The 17,050-nt window shown below is 48.2% G+C and overlaps 2 protein-coding genes across 3 annotated transcripts; both read left to right on the forward strand.

Moving 5' to 3' along the window:
• The first annotated feature begins 3,740 nt into the window (after positions 1 to 3,740).
• On the forward strand, positions 3,741 to 6,277 carry LOC103304930 (disintegrin and metalloproteinase domain-containing protein 30-like). Its single transcript, XM_008161696.3, has one exon. The coding sequence runs from the start codon at positions 3,873 to 3,875 to the stop codon at positions 6,036 to 6,038; it is 2,166 nt and encodes a 721-aa protein (XP_008159918.2). The 5' UTR covers positions 3,741 to 3,872; the 3' UTR covers positions 6,039 to 6,277.
• Positions 6,278 to 14,210: 7,933 nt separating this feature from the next.
• Positions 14,211 to 16,802, forward strand: LOC103291358 (disintegrin and metalloproteinase domain-containing protein 30). 2 transcript variants are annotated; one of them, XM_054711792.1, is made up of 2 exons: positions 14,211 to 14,937; positions 16,487 to 16,575. In XM_054711792.1, the coding sequence occupies exons 1-2, from the start codon at positions 14,355 to 14,357 to the stop codon at positions 16,495 to 16,497; spliced, it is 594 nt and encodes a 197-aa protein (XP_054567767.1). In that variant the 5' UTR covers positions 14,211 to 14,354; the 3' UTR covers positions 16,498 to 16,575. The 2 variants fall into 2 exon arrangements, with proteins under 2 accessions (XP_054567767.1, XP_028009723.2); XM_028153922.2 differs by lacking the exon at positions 14,211 to 14,937 and adding an exon at positions 14,944 to 16,354 and having other exon boundaries at positions 16,487 to 16,802.
• The last annotated feature ends 248 nt before the right edge of the window (positions 16,803 to 17,050 follow it).

The following is a 17,050-nucleotide window of genomic DNA, read 5'->3' on the forward strand; positions in this document are numbered from 1 at the left end:
ACCCTGATCATCAGCCAGGCCTAGGGACCCTACCTCTGCACGAATTTCATGCACCAGGCCTCTAATTTTTAATAAATTTATAATCCTATGTTTTGCTTTGTAAGTTTCATTTGAGAAGCTAATTTGTTTTTTCTCTCTCCTTAAAACTCATTTGTTTTTAACTGTAGGAGAAATTATTCTCAGCATTTCACATATTCTGTCTGATCTTAGTTGGTTTGAATACACTGATGGTAGTATCATCTTCATGATTCAACAAAAAGTATTATTTTAATTTAAAAATTTTTCCCTTTATGTCTTTTTTTCTAATGGGAACTTTTCAGTTTTCTAGTTGAAATGTCTCTGACTAGTTTGTATGTGTTTATGTTGTATTTTATATGTATGTACATATGTTATTAATTTTATTTTAAATTGAAAATAATTACCCTTATGCAAAAATGCTCAACTCTTACGAGAATGGTCCTTGTGCCTTTGGCAGTAACCAGCTAACCAAGAAACAGAAACTAAACTCTCATATGGTAGTCCACTTGAGTGAAAACTCATGACATTATATCAGATTTCTTTTAGATTTCCTTGCTTTATTTTATAGTTTAAAAGTCCAGCTATAATTTTAAAATTCGGTGACTGACATTTCTTCTACCCAGACTATGAACCTGCCTACCTGCAAAGAATTTGTATGTATCCAGCATTTTTGGATGGCCAAGTACTCAAATCACATTCAAATTAAAAGTTGAAAACATGTTTAACAAATACAAACACCAGCAGGGACTATACTTTTACTCGCTAAAAAAATTTTTTTGGGGTGTGGGGTAGGACCTTTGATAGCTTTTGTATACTAAGAACTTTATGTTTAATATTGTGACAAAAGGCATTAAAAATATGAGTTTTTTCTTGCATTTGATACTCTTGTACTTTTCAAAATTAACATATATACTAATCATTGACTTAGTTTTGAAGTTTGGATTTGACGGTAGTTGAAATGCCAGGAATCTTGTTTTACACTGTGTTAAAGACAAAGCTATTAAAATAAGTTATTTAGCACCAAAAAAAAAAAAAAAGACACAAGACAAGTCTCTACAATTTCAATTTCAAGAAGATTGAAATCATATCAAACACCTCAGATCACAATGGCATGAAACTAGAAATCAAACACTATAAAACTATTCAAAAACATTCAAACACATGGAGGCCAAATAACATGTTATTAAACAATGAATGAGTTACCAATGAGATGAAGGAAGAAATAAAAAATTACCTGGAAACAAATGAAAATGAACACACAACAACACAAAATCTATGGGGCACAGCAAAAGCAGTCCTAAGAGGAAAGCTCACAGCATTACCAGCCTTCCTCAAGAAGCAGGAAAAATCTCAAGTAAACAATCTAACCTTATACCTAAAGGAATGAGAGCAAGAACAATCGGAAAATCCCAGAGTAAGTAGAAGGAAGGAAATAATGAAGATCAGAGCAGAAATAAATGACATAGAGACAAAAAAAAAAAAAAATACTTACTTGAAAAGTTGAACAAGGTTGATGAACCTTTAACCAGACTCATCAAGAAATAAAGAGAGAGGACCCTGGTAAATAAAATCAGAAATGAAATAGCCAAAATATATAAAGTACTCATACAACTCAACAAAAGGAAGACAAGCAATCCAATTAAAAAATGGGCAGAAGACCTGAATAGATATTTCTCCAAAGAGGACATACAGATGGCCAAGAGACATATGAGCAACTCAAAAAGGACTCTGTTTTCAAACTTGGCATGTGCAGGGTCCTGGAAGAAGCCCAGGGCCCTTGACAAGTTTGAAGGAATGTGTTTGGAAAGAACAAAGTAAAATGAGGGCAGCTCCCCACCTCCCCATCTTTTGCCCCCACCTAGGCCATTGTCCTTAAAGCAGTGGTTCTCAACCTTCCTAATGCCGTGACCCTTTAATACAGTTCCTCATGTTGTGGTGACCCCCAACCATAAAACTATTTTCGTTGCTACTTCATAACTGCAATTTTGCTACTGTTATGAATCGTAATGAAAATTTCTGTGTTTTCCGATGGTCTTAGGCAACCCCTGACAGCGGTTCTCAACCTGTGGGTCTTGACCCCTTTCACAGGCGTCGCCTAAGACAATCGGAAAACACAGATATTTACATTACGATTCATAACAGTAGCAAAATTGCAGTTATGAAGTAGCAACGAAAATAGTTTTATGGTTGGGGGTCACCACAACATGAGGAATTGTATTAAAGGATCCAGGCATTAGGAAGGTTGAGAACCACCGCCTTAAAGGGAGAGGGAGTTCTCAATAAATCAGTGCACTGTACTGGCGGGTCCTCTTCTGACTAAGGCACCCGCTAGTCAATCTTCCACTGGTATGTTTTCCTTTGATCTGAGACACAGTGCTTCTCTGTCCATTAACCACAGTTGTGACCATAATGATACCTCCAATAAGTAAAACAGAATCCAGCGAAACCTGTGAAATGCTGCTGCCTGAGCAAGTAATTCAACACCCTCCCCCACCCCACTCCCACAAACTCTAGACTGAAGCACAAACTTGCAAAGATGACTGCATCCTCTATGAGCAGAGACATTTTTGCAGAGGGCAGGGGGACGAGGCCGTGACAGTGACAGATCACACAGGGGAGTCCTCTGGGACATCCGGGTCACTGTGGAGAAGGGGAAGAGGCTACCTCCAAGACCCTGGTCACACCCCGCGTGCCCACAGAGACGGGGCCATCCACCTCACAGCCTTCTGGTACCTGGCATCTCTCCTCAGCACTTCCCAGCCCTTCCCATCTGGCCACGGAGCACATGGCTTGTCTGCATGGTTACAAGAGTTTCCTAACTAGTCCTCCTGACTCAGGCCTGCCTGGTCCTTTCTCCCTTCCCCATGATGCAGCCAGAATGAATTCCCTAGGAACAAACCAGGAATGTTCTTCTGGTGACAGAATCCCTCCACAGACTTATGACCTTGGGATTTATCCTTCCCATGGACAAGTCCCCCATTGTCTGAGCAGGGTCTTCTACAGACCTTGGGGGTCTCCTTTCTCTCCCATCACTTACACTGCAAACATAAACAGTTACCTGCCTCTCCCTGAAAGTGCCGGGGGTTAGCTCTTTCTCGGCTACTTTTGTCTCCCGAGATTCTCCCACCAGTGCCAAACACACCAACAAATCACACTGACCCCCGGCACCCCAAGGACACCCAAGAGGAAGAACCAGCTGGCAGTGTGAGGCCTTCTGGGAAACGTCCTGTTGCCTGGAGCCAGGGGCCGCCCCGGGGAGGATGGGGTGGGGGTGGGGTGGGGTAGGGTGGGGGTGGGGTGAGGTGGCGGTAGGGGTGGGGTGGAGGTGGGGTGGGGATGTAGCTTCTACACTGACATCCTCAGGCTCTGCTGCTGCCCCTGCAGGCTCCAGGCTCCTGCCCCTTGCCCAGCCCACCCAGTGGGAACCTGGGAGCAGGGTGCGGCGGTGTGAGCACAGAGGCCCATAAACAGCCGCTGCCAGCCGGTGGAGAACATCAGGGTGTCCCAGGGCCTGTAGAAACAGACCAAATGGCACCGGAGGCAGTCACCTTAACAGGTTCTCCTTCCTTCCCACTATTTCTCTAGTCCTGCTCCTTTCCCAAGCTGCTCTCTGACCTTCCGCGTCCCTCGGGCCAAGAGTTCCTCTTTCTCTGCTTCTCGCGCACCTTGGTCGCGTTTCTTCCACGCGCGCCCGCCCAACGGCACCGGCACCGCCCAGAAAACCTACTGGGTGCCTTGGACAGGCCCTGCGCCCTGACCCATCCTGCACCTAGGCTGGCGCTCCCGCAGCCCCTGCGCCTCTAGCGGCGGAGCCGGGAAGTGCAGGGGCGGACTCACTGGGGGACAGCTGTGCCATGAGGTCAGTGAGGGCCTTGGTGTCCCAAGGCCAGTGGCTCCCAGTGCTGGTCCAGGCGTTGCTCCTGGTTGACTCCCTCGGCGAGGACTTCCGTTTTCACCCGGAGTGGGGGTCTGACTCCTATGAAATCACCATCCCCAGAAAGCTCAGCTTCCGGGGAGGGGAGCAGGGGGTGACCAAACGCATGTCCTACCTCCTGCAGGTCCAAGGCCAGAAGCATGTCCTCCACCTGTGGCCCAAGCGGTTTCTGCTGCCCCGGCACCTGCAGGTTTTCTCCTACACAGAACAGGGCGCACTCGTGGAGGATCACCCCTACATCCCCAGGGACTGCAGCTATGCGGGCGTGGTGGAAGGAGCTGAGGGTTCTGAAGCCACTGTCAGTACCTGCGCGGGGGGCCTCCGGGGCATATTGAAAATCGATGCCAAATATTACCAAATGGAGCCCCTCAGGGCCTCCTCCCGTTTTGAACATGCCCTGTATCTCCTGAAGGACGAGGGGGAATTTCAGGATCGGATCTCTGGCTTCAGTGGTGATGAAACGGAAGAGCAGATGGCCCAGCCGGACGTCATGGCTCGGCGTAGTGACTTTGCTGACAGCTTTAAACACCAGAGGTACTTGGAGTTGGCCATGGTCTTTGATCACGAGAGATACTTGTATTTGAATTCCAATCTTAGTCAAGTAATAGATGATGCCATGCTTCTGATTGGGGTGATAGATACCTACTTTCAAGAGCTCAGTCTGAGAATACATCTAAAAGGTATTGATGTTTGGACGGCTGGAAACAAAGTAACACTTTCATATGATAAAATAACTTCAGCTATAAGCCAATTTATAGGATACAGAAGACGTGTTCTAAATGCTTTGATCCCAGCCGATTGGGCACATATATACATTAAAGGAAACTTTTCTGATCGCAATGCATCGCACTGGGGGAAAGTGTGTGGTATGGGATTTGTCGCATCTGCATGTGCTATTCCAGATAAGAATCTCCTTTTACCTGCCACTTGGACCGCTCATGAGATCGGCCACAGTGTCGGGATGGAGCATGATACGCAGTACTGCCAATGTAGGGGGAAGCACAGTTGCATCATGGGCACTGGACGCTCGGGGTTTAGTAATTGCAGCTACAACGATTATATAAACTACGTCCGTCAAAGAGCAACGTGTCTGACTGATATCCCAGGGCTAGGGTATGTGGTGAAGAAATGCGGAAACAAAATTGTGGAAGACGATGAGGAATGTGACTGTGGTTCCAAAGAGGACTGTGAGGAAGACCATTGTTGCAAACCAGACTGTAAATTCAAACAGGGCGCCGCGTGTAGCACCGGCCTCTGCTGCCACAAATGTCACTTTCGTCCCTCTGGGTACGTGTGTCGGGAGGAAGAAAACGAATGTGACCTTGCAGAGTACTGCAATGGGACCTCGAGTTTCTGCCCAGATGACACGTATAAGCACGATGGCACCCCGTGCAAGTATGACGCCCGTTGTTTCAGGAAGGGGTGCTGGTCCACGTATATGCAGTGCCAGCACATTTTTGGAACAGATGCCAGGGAGGCTCCTACTCAGTGCTACGAAGCAGTGAACTTAATAGGGGATCAATATGGGAACTGCGGTGTTATTTCCGTTGGTAATTACAAACAGTGCACCAAGCAGAACTCATTATGTGGCAGGGTGCAGTGTATCAACGTCCCAACCCTCCCTGACCTGCCAGATCACACGAGTGTCGTTGCTACTCATCTTCAGAGTGAAAATCTGTTGTGCTGGGGCCTAGGCTACCATCTGGCCATGGTATCCACGGGGATTCCTGACTTGGGTGTCATCCATGACGGCACCTCCTGTGGCAAGGACCGGATATGCTGGAACAGAACGTGTGTGGAGACTTCCATCCTGAAGGTGGACTGTGTGCCTGAGAATTGCAATGACAGAGGCTTTTGCAACAACAACAGAAACTGCCACTGCGTGAACGGCTGGGCGCCTCCGTTCTGTGAGGAGGAAGGGTACGGGGGGAGCATTGACAGCGGGTCGCCCCCAAGGTCAGATGAGGAGGTGCCCGCCTCCTTTCAGATCGTGTACCTTTTGATGTTACGTGTTGTTTTGTTCGCCATTTCAGTGGCTTTTGTGCTTCTCAGGGCACCGATTGGAGATTTATTAAACCTCAAATAAAAAACACCACCACCGACTGACACGGAGATAAATGATCCAATGAAAACGGAAGAAGCTCCAATAACCAACAAACCAACAATGTAATCAGGAAATCCACAGTCACCCGGTAACACAGGGTCACATAGTAAAGAAGGTTATTGTTTATCCAAAGGCTCCTTACTCTTCCTCCAATTCTTTTTTACTTACTTTTCCTTCTAGTTTTGATGAGTAAATAAATAATATTCTTGTTTGGGAGACAAGCCAGTGCATGTTGCTTTCCTAGTGTTCCCGGGCCCGAGTTTGTGAGCGAGGGTGGCATGTCCCGAGAGGAATGCCCTGGTGGCTTTTCTGAGCTAACGCTCTGGGTGGTGTGAGTCTCATCCAGTCACCGTGCTCGTCAGAGCAGAGTCCTGCCTCTCAGAATCCCAGCAAGCAGAGGGATCCTTGGCCTTTGCCTCTGCCTCCCTCGGCGTGACCAGTGAGGAGGCCTGTGCCTGAATCCCATGCTGAACCACCAATGGAGACCTCCACAGTTTACAGATGGGAAGCCATGCTCTAGCAGGATGTCCCTCAGATAAGCTTATCGCCCTAGATAGTCCCTGCCTGGGCCACTCCAGCTCTACGGATGTGTGGTCTCTGACTCAAGTGTCTGGGTGACCACAGTGGGGTCTAGGACACCTAATCCACCACACGTCTGGCTTTGCACCTCAGTCTATAATGGATGACACTCCCTGGTGCAGTCCAGAAAGCAAGAGTCTAACCACATTCTATGCTTTGGGATTCTGCTCACAGGGACACGTCTTGTGTGTGAGTGTGTGCTGAGGGACACCTGGCTCTAGGTTTGCACATCCCTGAGTGGAGCAGAGGAGAGTGAGGAACCCCTTCCACCCTCATGTCTGGCTGCAAAAATTCTCTCCCCTTTGTCTGGTGCTCTGTGGGGGAGGAGAGGAGCACTGGGTGGCCCTTGGGAGGAGTCAGTGTCCCTCCGTTCTCCCCAGAGAGGGTCTCATCCTTCCCGGACCTTGTCAAAACAAAGGTCATAACAAGAAACAAAGAAGGTCCCTACATAATGTAAAGGGATCCAACAAGAGGAAATAACCCTTATAAACATATATGCATCTAATATAGGAGCACCTAAATATATATTTAAAAAATTCTTGGTGAGCTTTAAGGGTGAGATCCACAACAATACAGTCAAAGTAGGGGACTTTAACACCCCACTGTCATCAATGGATAGATCTTTCAGACAAAAAAATCAACAAGGAAACAGAGACCTTAAAGGACACACTAGATCTGATGGATTTAATTGATATTTACAGAATATTTCATCCCGAAGCAGCAGAATATACATTCTTCTCAAGTGCACATGGAACAGGATCAAAGATAGAGCACATGCTAAGACAGAAGACAAGTCTCTACAATTTCAAGAAGATTGAAATCATATCAAGCACCTTCTCAGATCACAATGGCATGAAACTAGAAATCAACCACTATAAAACAACTCAAAAACATTCAAACACATGGAGGCCAAATAACATGTTATTAAACAATGAGTGAGTTACCAATTAGGTGAAAGAAGAAATAAAAAATTACTTGGAAATGAACATACAACAACACAAAATCTATGGGGCACAGCAAAAGCAGTCCTAAGAGGAAAGCTCACAGCATTACCAGCCTTCCTCAAGAAGCAGGAAAAATCTCAAGTAAGCAATCTAACCTTATACCTAAAGGAATGAGAGCAAGAACAATCGGAAAATCCCAGAGTAAGTAGAAGGAAGGAAATAATGAAGATCAGAGCAGAAATCAATGTTGATTTTTTTGTCTAAGTATTTCAAAAAATACTTACTTGAAAAGTTAAACAAGGTTGATGAACCTTTAACCAGACTCATCAAGAAATAAAGAGAGAGGACCCTGGTAAATAAAATCAGAAATGAAATATCCAAAATATATAAAGTACTCATACAACTCAACAAAAGGAAGACAAGCAATCCAATTAAAAAATGGGCAGAAGACCTGAATAGATATTTCTCCAAAGAGGACATACAGATGGCCAAGAGACATATGAAAAAAATGCTCAAAATCACCAATCATCAGAGAAATGCAGATTAAACAACAATGACATATCACCTCACACCTATCAGAATGGCTATAAAGAAAAAATCAAGTGCTTGCAATGATGTGGAAAAGGGAATACTAGTTCACTGCAGGTAGGAATGCATATTGGTGCAGCCACTATGGAAAACAATATGGAATTTCCTCAAATAATTAAAAATGGTAATTCCATTTGATGTAATGATCACTTCTGGGAATATATCCCCAAAATCCAAAACACCAATCAGAAAACATATATGCACCCCTATGTTCATAGCAGCCCAATTGCCCATCAGTAGATGAATGGATAAAAAAGCTGTAGGACATTATATACACATGGAATACTATGCGGCTGTAAAAAAAAAAAAGAGGGTTCTCTTACCCTTTGGGACAGCATGGATGGATCTGGAAAATATTATACTAAGTGAAATAAGCCAATATGAGAAAGACAAATATCACATGAATTCTCTTATTAGTGGAATCTAATGATCAAAATGAATTGACCAACAAAATAAGACTTGAAGCAGGGAGGCATGGAACAGACTGACATACCTTGATGTGGGGTTGAAGGAACAACAAGAGATAAAACAAAGAACTTACATACTTCCTAGAGGCCCTGTGCACAACATTCCTGCATGGGGGACGGGGTGGGGGGGGGGTCCCTCAGCCTGCCTGCACCTTCTTGCAGTCCAGGACCCCTTGGGGGATGTTCACCTGCCAGCTTAGGCCTGCTCCCCATGGACATCCCCCGAGGGGTCCTTAGCCCTGCTGTGGAGGTGGGAGAGGCTCCCACCACCAACAATGCACTAGCCAGCCATGAGTCCAGCTTCTGGCTGAGCGGCGCTCCCCCTGTGGGAGTGCACTGACCACTAGGGGGCAGCTCCTGTGTTGAGTGTCTGCCCCCTGGTGGTCAGTGCGTGTCATAGTGACCAGTTGTTCCACCATTCGGTCGCTTTGCATATTAGGGTTTTATTATATAGGATATGTATAGCCCATGGACACAGGCAAGAGGGTAGTGAAATATTATGAACCACCCTGAGTGGCCAGATTATGATGATCTCTGAACGTGTAAAAATCTGGCCACTCAGTGTGTGTGTGTGTGTGTGTGTGTGTGTGTGTGTGTGTATTAGAGGCCCGGTGCATGAATTCATGCATGGGTGGGGTCTGGCCAGCCTGGCCAGGGGGAGGGGACATGGGCGGTTGGCCAGCTGCCTTCTGGTCAAACTCCTGGTTGAGGGGACAATTTGCATATTAGTCTTTTATTATATAGGATATACACTGAGTGGCCAGATTATTATGTGTTCAGAGATCATAATAATCTGGCCACTCAGTGTATATGCCAACAAATGGGACAACCTGGGCAAAATAGACAAATTTCTAGATACATATGATCTTCCAAAACTCAATCAGAAAGAATCAGAAAACCTGAATATAGACCAATAACAACTAATGAAATTGAAGCAGTAATGCAAAAAACTCCCAGTGAGTTTTGCCAAACATTCAAAGAAGAATTAACACCTATCCTCCTCAGCCTATTCCAATCGAGTCAGAGTTGAATACAGGACGTGGTGAAGAAATGAAAGAAAGAGGAGATGAAGGTAAGCTAATCTCATTTCTACTCTTCTGGGGACCTATACGTGGGTCACCATGAACACAGTGTGGATCAGGTGGGCCCATCTGGAGTTAAATGACCTTCCTTCCTGGTGCTTCCCTGGCTCACAAAGATGCTAGAGAAACTAATTAACTACACTGAGCTTTCATATGTAAGCAGTGGTTGCTACACTTATTGGACCAACCTGAGAAGCACATGAACATAGCTAAATCTGCACATTTTTTTTCTTTTTTTCCTTTTTAAAAATTTAAATTTATGGAGGTAACATAAAGTTAATGACATTATATAAGCTTCACATGTATCACTTTATATATCTGTATATTCCATTGTGTGCTCACCACTGAAAGTCTAGTTCCCTTCTGCCATCATATATTTGAAGCCCTTTATCCTCTTCATGCTCCCTCTTTTCTTATATATAAAATTAAACTAAAGTAAACCTCCAGATCACTTCTTTCTGGTGAAAAACAGACACCGACGAAGTGAATTAGTATCAGAGACTCTAAGCCACTCTGAAGATCTCCTGGAATTGTCTGGCTTCTGAGATGTGCTTTGTTCGGACTGAAATGCTGCCCCACAAAGCACCCAGGGTGCTGAGCAGGAAAAGGCAAAAAAAAAACAAATGAAGGACACTGTTCACAATATGAACATCATCGGCACTTAGGGTGTGGACTCAGGAAGGAGACATGACTTGGGGTGGCGAACACACAATACAACATACAGCTGATGTAGTATCGCATTGTGCACCTGAGACCTATATAAATGTATTCACCAATGTCACTCCAAGAAATGCAATAAAAAGACTAAAGAAATGAAAAGAATGTGGTTTCAGGAGATGGCCTCAATGTGGCTTCTTTGTCAGGAGATTCTTAGGAAAAAGGTGGATGGGTTGGGATGCATTGAAGGCTGCAGGCTGCCCAACTCTGAAACAGGGAATATGGAGGAAGTTTGTCTTGGAAATGACTTGATTTCCTGTTTGCCTCTAAATACACTCTTCATTTGTTCACCTGTTGTAAGTATGGCGATTACACCTATGCTACCATGACTTGGACCATCACAGCAGCATACTGGGATATGAACCCGGCACTCTGGACTCTACACCCTGCATCAACCAGACCGGTCCTTTTGTGAGTGATGAGGCCATATTGCCTCTCTCTCTGCCCACAAAAGAGGCTAGGGTTCCATATTCCTTGTATACAAGTGGATACCTGTAAGAGATGTGTCCAGCCCTTGGCTGACAACCCCCCTTCTACCTCCCTTTTACCCTGCTTTGACCAAGAAGGTCCCAGAAAGCCAGGAGGTCTGGTGTGATTCTTGCCCCAAGACCATGTTTTACTTAAGCAAGAAGAGACAATGCCCAAGCTGGGCCAGTGAGACTTCCTCACTGGAATGTAGGAGTATGACTGTGTGGGCTACGGTCTGCAAATGGCCCTGCTTCCCGCTAATCTCTGCAAAGCCTATTGTTCCAAACTCACCTGAAATCCATGAGATGCTTTCTTGTGCTTTCACTAAATGCTTTCTGCTGTTTTACTGTTGGTTGCTCGCCTGTTACAATTCTTTAAGCTAGTCAGATTGGATTCTGTGACTTCAAACCAAAAGTGACTTACTTAGAATAGTATCCCCATCACCCTCGCTGGTTTGGCTCAATGGATAGAGCATCAGCCTATGAACTGAAGGGTCCCAGGGTTGGATTCCGGTCAAGGGCACATGCCCTGGCTGCGGGCTCCATCCCAGGAGGCATCCAATTAATGAGTCTCTCTCATCACTGATGTTTTTCCCTCTCCCTCTCCCTTCCTCTCTGAAATTAATAAAAATATATTTAAAAAAACAACAACAGTGTCCCATCGTAAAGAGCACAGGCGAAAGGAGCGATTCCAGGCAGTGCACCCACTTTCTGTGCCCAGTGAGTGAGAAACCACATGATCACCAGCAAGTTGTAAAGTTCCCCTCTGTCTACCCTCATCCAGACCCCAGCCCGCCACCTAGGACCGCATTCTGAATGGGTCGTGGATTCTCACTCTGGAACTCCAGAGTCCATTCCTAACGACTGTTTGAATGGATCCTCTCCCCAGGGCCCTGCAGGCCGGGCCTTTCTCCGCCCATTACAAGAAGCCTCCATGTGGCCTGGGTGTCTCCGCTTTACCGCTCCTGACGCCACAGGAACAAGGCTGGCAGCTTCCTGAGAGATCCGGGGCCTTCCCTCTCTCTGCTGCCCGCACACCCCTCACAGCTACCTCCTGCCTTTCTCAGCGACAGCTCCTCACACCTGGCCTTCGCTGTCCCCCCAGGGGACACACCTGACACATCCTCCACAGTGATAACCATCACAGAGAAAACCAAGTGCTGCGACCCCATCACGCCCCAGGTTTCCAGGGGTTCCCAGTGCGCTTGTTACAAGGGGGCCCACAGCGCGGCCTAGAACAGCCCCGCCATCCTACGGGCATCCGTTCAGTCGCTTGAAAATCTCTCTCTCAAATTTCTTTTCCTACTGCAATGTCTCATGGCTGGGGACCAGCCCGGAAGCAAATAGCTTTTGGAGGGCTTCACAAAGATCCATTCAGCCCTGCTGGGGAGTTATCGAAACGTGGGGAGGGGGAGGCATTTTCCGCTGTGAGGCAGGGGATGTTTTTCATATGCCGAGCAACTCAAAAAGGACTTTGTTTTCAAACTTGGCATGTGCGGGGTCCTGGAAGAAGCCCAGGGCCCTTGACAAGTTTGAAGGAATGCGTTTGGAAAGAACAAAGTAAAATGAGGGCAGCTCCCCACCTCCCCACCTTTGCCCCCACCTAGGCCATTGTCCTTAAAGGGAGAGGGAGTTCTCAATAAATCAGTGCGCTGTACTGGCAGGTCCCCTTCTGATGAAGGCACCCGCTAGTTAATCTTCCACTGGTACATTTTCCTTTGATCTGAGACACAGTGCTTCTCTGTCCATTAACCACAGTTGTGACCATAATGATTCCTCCAATAAGTAAAACAGAATCCAGCGAAACCTGTGAAATGCTGCTGCCCGAGCAAGTAATTCAACACCCTCCCCCACCCCACCCCACCCCACACACACACTCTAGACTGAAGCACAAACTTGCAAAGATGACTGCATCTTGCCAAAACCGGTTTGGCTCAGTGGATAGAGCGTCGGTCTGCGGACTGAGGGGTCCCGGGTTCGATTCCGGTCGGGGGCATGTACATTGGTTGCGGGCACATCCCCGGTAGGGGGTGTGCAGGAGGCAGCTGGTCGATGTTTCTCTCTCATCGATGTTTCTAGCTCTCTGTCCCTCTCCTTTCCTCTCTGTAAAAAATCAATAAAAAAAAATATATATATATATATATATATATATATATATAAAGATGACTGCATCCTCTATGAGCAGAGACATTTTTGCAGAGGGCAGGGGGACGAGGCCGTGACAGTGACAGATCACACAGGGGAGTCCTCTGGGACATCCGGGTCACTGTGGAGAAGGGGAAGAGGTTACCTCCAAGACCCTGGTCACACCCCGCGTGCCCACAGAGACGGGGCCATCCACCTCACAGCCTTCTGGTACCTGGCATCTCTCCTCAGTACTTCCCAGCCCTTCCCATCTGGCCACGGAGCACATGGCTTGTCTGCATGGTTACAAGAGTTTCCTAACTAGTCCTCCTGACTCAGGCCTGCCTGGTCCTTTCTCCCTTCCCCATGATGCAGCCAGAATGAATTCCCTAGGAACAAACCAGGAATGTTCTTCTGGTGACAGAATCCCTCCACAGACTTATGACCTTGGGATTTATCCTTCCCATGGACAAGTCCCCCATTGTCTGAGCAGGGTCTTCTACAGACCTTGGGGGTCTCCTTTCTCTCCCATCACTTACACTGCAAACATAAACAGTTACCTGCCTCTCCCTGAAAGTGCCGGGGTTAGCTCTTTCTCGGCTACTTTTGTCTCCCGAGATTCTCCCACCAGTGCCGAACACACCAACAAATCACACTGACCCCCGGCACCCCAAGGACACCCAAGAGGAAGAACCAGCTGGCAGTGTGAGGCCTTCTGGGAAACGTCCTGTTGCCTGGAGCCAGGGGCCGCCCCGGGGAGGATGGGGTGGGGTGAGGTGGCGGTAGGGGTGGGGTGGAGGTGGGGTGGGGTTGTAGCTTCTACACTGACATCTTCAGGCTCTGCTGCTGCCCCTGCAGGCTCCCGGCTCCTGCTCCTTGCCCAGCCCACCCAGTGGGAACCTGGGAGCAGGGTGCGGCGGTGTGAGCACAGAGGCCCATAAACAGCCGCTGCCAGCCGGTGGAGAACATCAGGGTGTCCCAGGGCCTGTAGAAACAGACCAAATGGCACCGGAGGCAGTCACCTTAACAGGTTCTCCTTCCTTCCCGCGATTTCCCTAGTCCTGCTCCTTTCCCAAGCTGCTCTCTGACCTTCCGCGTCCCTCGGGCCAAGAGTTCCTCTTTCTCTGCTTCTCGCGCACCTTGGTCGCGTTTCTTCCGCGCGTGCGCGCGCCCAACGGCACCGGCACCGCCCAGAAAACCAACTGGGTGCCTTGGACAGGCCCTGCGCCCTGACCCATCCTGCACCTAGGCTGGCGCTCCCGCAGTCCCTGCGCCTCTAGCGGCGGAGCCGGGAAGTGCAGGGGCGGACTCACTGGGGGACAGCTGTGCCATGAGGTCAGTGAGGGCCTTGGTGTCCCAAGGCCAGTGGCTCCCAGTGCTGGTCCTGGCGTTGCTCCTGGTTGACTCCCTCGGCGAGGACTTCCGTGTTCACCCGGAGTGGGGGTCTGACTCCTATGAAATCACCATCCCCAGAAAGCTCAGCTTCCGGGGAGGGGAGCAGGGGGTGACCAGACGCATGTCCTACCTCCTGCAGGTCCAAGGCCAGAAGCATGTCCTCCACCTGTGGCCCAAGCGGTTTCTGCTGCCCCGGCACCTGCAGGTTTTCTCCTACACAGAACAGGGCGCACTCGTGGAGGATCACCCCTACATCCCCAGGGACTGCAGCTATGCGGGCGTGGTGGAGGGAGCTGAGGGTTCTGAAGCCACTGTCAGTACCTGCGCGGGGGGCCTCCGGGGCATATTGAAAATCAATGCCAAATATTACCAAATGGAGCCCCTCAGGGCCTCCTCCCGTTTTGAACATGCCCTGTATCTCCTGAAGGACGAGGGGGAATTTCAGGATCGGATCTGTGGCTTCAGTGATGATGAAACGGAAGAGCAGATGGCCCAGCCGGACGTCATGGCCCGATATAGTGAGTTTATTGGACCCTCGATGCACCAAAAATATTATGAACTCGGCATGGTCTTTGATCATGAGAGATTTGTGTTTTCAAATTCCAATCTCACGGATATCACAAATGATGCCATTCTTGTGACTTCGATTATGGACACTTACTTTCAGGAACTCCGTACGAGAATAATGCTGCGTGCGCTTGAAGTGTGGTCAGAGCAAGACAGAGTCGATGTTAATTTTTCAACGTTACAGGAAGCGTTAGGCCAGTTTTTGATATACCAAAGAAATATCCTAAGTCGTCAGTTTCAAGTAGATTGGTCACAACTGTTCATTAAAAGACATTACATTGATGCGGTTGCCTGGTCCTGGGGGATAGTGTGCACCAAGAGGTATGCAGGATCTGTCTGTGTTTTTCCAGACACAAGCATCCTTGGGCCTGCCACTTGGAGTGCCCATAACATTGGCCATAGTTTGGGAATGCTCCACGATGGACCCACCTGCAGGTGTAACGGTCGGCGGAATTGCATCATGGGCACCGGCCGGTTTGGGTTTAGCAACTGTAGCATCATTCATTTTTTCAACCACGTCCACAAAGAAGCAAACTGTCTAAATAATATCCCAGGAGAAGATTATGTGGTGAAGAGATGTGGAAACAAAATTGTGGAAGACGAGGAGGAGTGTGATTGTGGCTCCTTAGAGGACTGCGAAAACGATCTTTGCTGCGAACCGGGTTGCCGCTTGAGGCCTGGTGCCAGCTGTAGCATTGGACTGTGCTGCCACCAATGTCACTTTCGTCCCTCTGGCTATATGTGTCGGCAGGAGGAAAACGAATGCGACCTCGCTGAGTACTGCGATGGGACCTCCAGTTTCTGCCCCAATGACACGTATAAGCAGGATGGCACCCCGTGCAAGTACAGCGCCCGCTGTTTCCAGAAGGGGTGTCATTCTGTGTATATGCAGTGCCAGAGCCTCTTTGGATCCGACGCCCGGGAGGCTCCCACTGAGTGCTTTGAAGCAGTGAACTCAATAGGGGATCAGTATGGGAACTGTGGTATCATAGGAGCTGGCAACTATAAGAAGTGTACCACCAAGAACGCCATCTGTGGCAGGGTGCAGTGTATCAACGTCGAAACCCTCCCTGACCTGCCCGATCACACGAGTATCGTGTCTACTCATCTGGAAGATGAAAACCTGATGTGCTGGGGCGTCGGCTACCGTCTGTCCTTGATCCCCATGGGGATCCCTGACCTGGGTGTGATCTATGATGGCACCTCCTGTGGCAAGGACCGGATATGTGTGAACACAACGTGTCTTAACATCTCAATCCTGAAGTTTGACTGTGTGCCCGAGAAGTGCAACCACAGAGGCTATTGCAACAACAACAGGAACTGCCACTGCATGTACGGCTGGGCGCCTCCACTCTGCGAGGAGCAAGGGTACGGGGGCAGCGTTGACAGCGGGCCGCCGGGAGAGATCCAAGAGGAGGTGCCCGCCGCGGTCCAGGTCGTGTCCCTCATGTTATCTCGCATTGCCCTATTAGTCATCTCCGTGCTTATCGTGTTTTTCAGGCGACACATAGGAAGCTATTTAAGTCCCGAAGAGATAAAACCCAAAGGAAAAGAAGAGCCACCCAAAGACGTAAAACCCAAAGAGAAAGAAGAGCCACCGGCGGACACTGAAGGGAAAAAACCCCCAGCAAAAAAAGGGAAAAAAAAGAAGAAAAAGGGATCCAAGAAGCCGTCAGTCACTCATTAACACAGGGTCCCATCTTGAACAAGTTTATCATTTATCCAAATGGCTCTTCATTCTTCTCCAAACTCTTTTTTTTTTTACCAACTTCATGGTTGACCAGCAAAATAAATGATATTCTTGTTTGGGAGACAAGCCAGTGCATGTTGCTTTCCTAGCGTCCGCGGGCCCGAGTTGGTGAGCGAGGGTGGCCTGTCCCGAGAGGAATGCCCTGGTGGCTTTTCTGAGCTAACGCTCTGGGTGGTGTGAGTCTCACCCAGTCACCGTGCTCGTCAGAGCAGAGTCCTGCCTCTCAGAATCCCAGCAAGCAGAGGGATCCTTGGCCTTTGCCTCTGCCTCCCTTGGCGTGACCAGTGAGGAGGCCTGTGCCTGAGTCCCATGCT

The sequence above is a fragment of the Eptesicus fuscus genome, chromosome 22 (assembly GCF_027574615.1).
Source record: "Eptesicus fuscus isolate TK198812 chromosome 22, DD_ASM_mEF_20220401, whole genome shotgun sequence".
Classification (NCBI taxonomy): domain Eukaryota; kingdom Metazoa; phylum Chordata; class Mammalia; order Chiroptera; family Vespertilionidae; genus Eptesicus; species Eptesicus fuscus.

What these genes read in the sequence shown, in the direction of transcription:
- LOC103304930 (XM_008161696.3), top strand. Translation starts at nt 3,873, where the DNA reads ATGAGGTCAGTGAGGGCCTTGGTGTCCCAAGGCCAGTGGCTCCCAGTG.
- LOC103291358 (XM_028153922.2), top strand. Translation starts at nt 14,958, where the DNA reads ATGCACCAAAAATATTATGAACTCGGCATGGTCTTTGATCATGAGAGA. An exon ending in CCACTCTGCGAGGAGCAAGG is followed by an intron (nt 16,355 to 16,486) that starts GTACGGGGGCAG and finishes CGTGTTTTTCAG; the next exon opens with GCGACACATAGGAAGCTATT.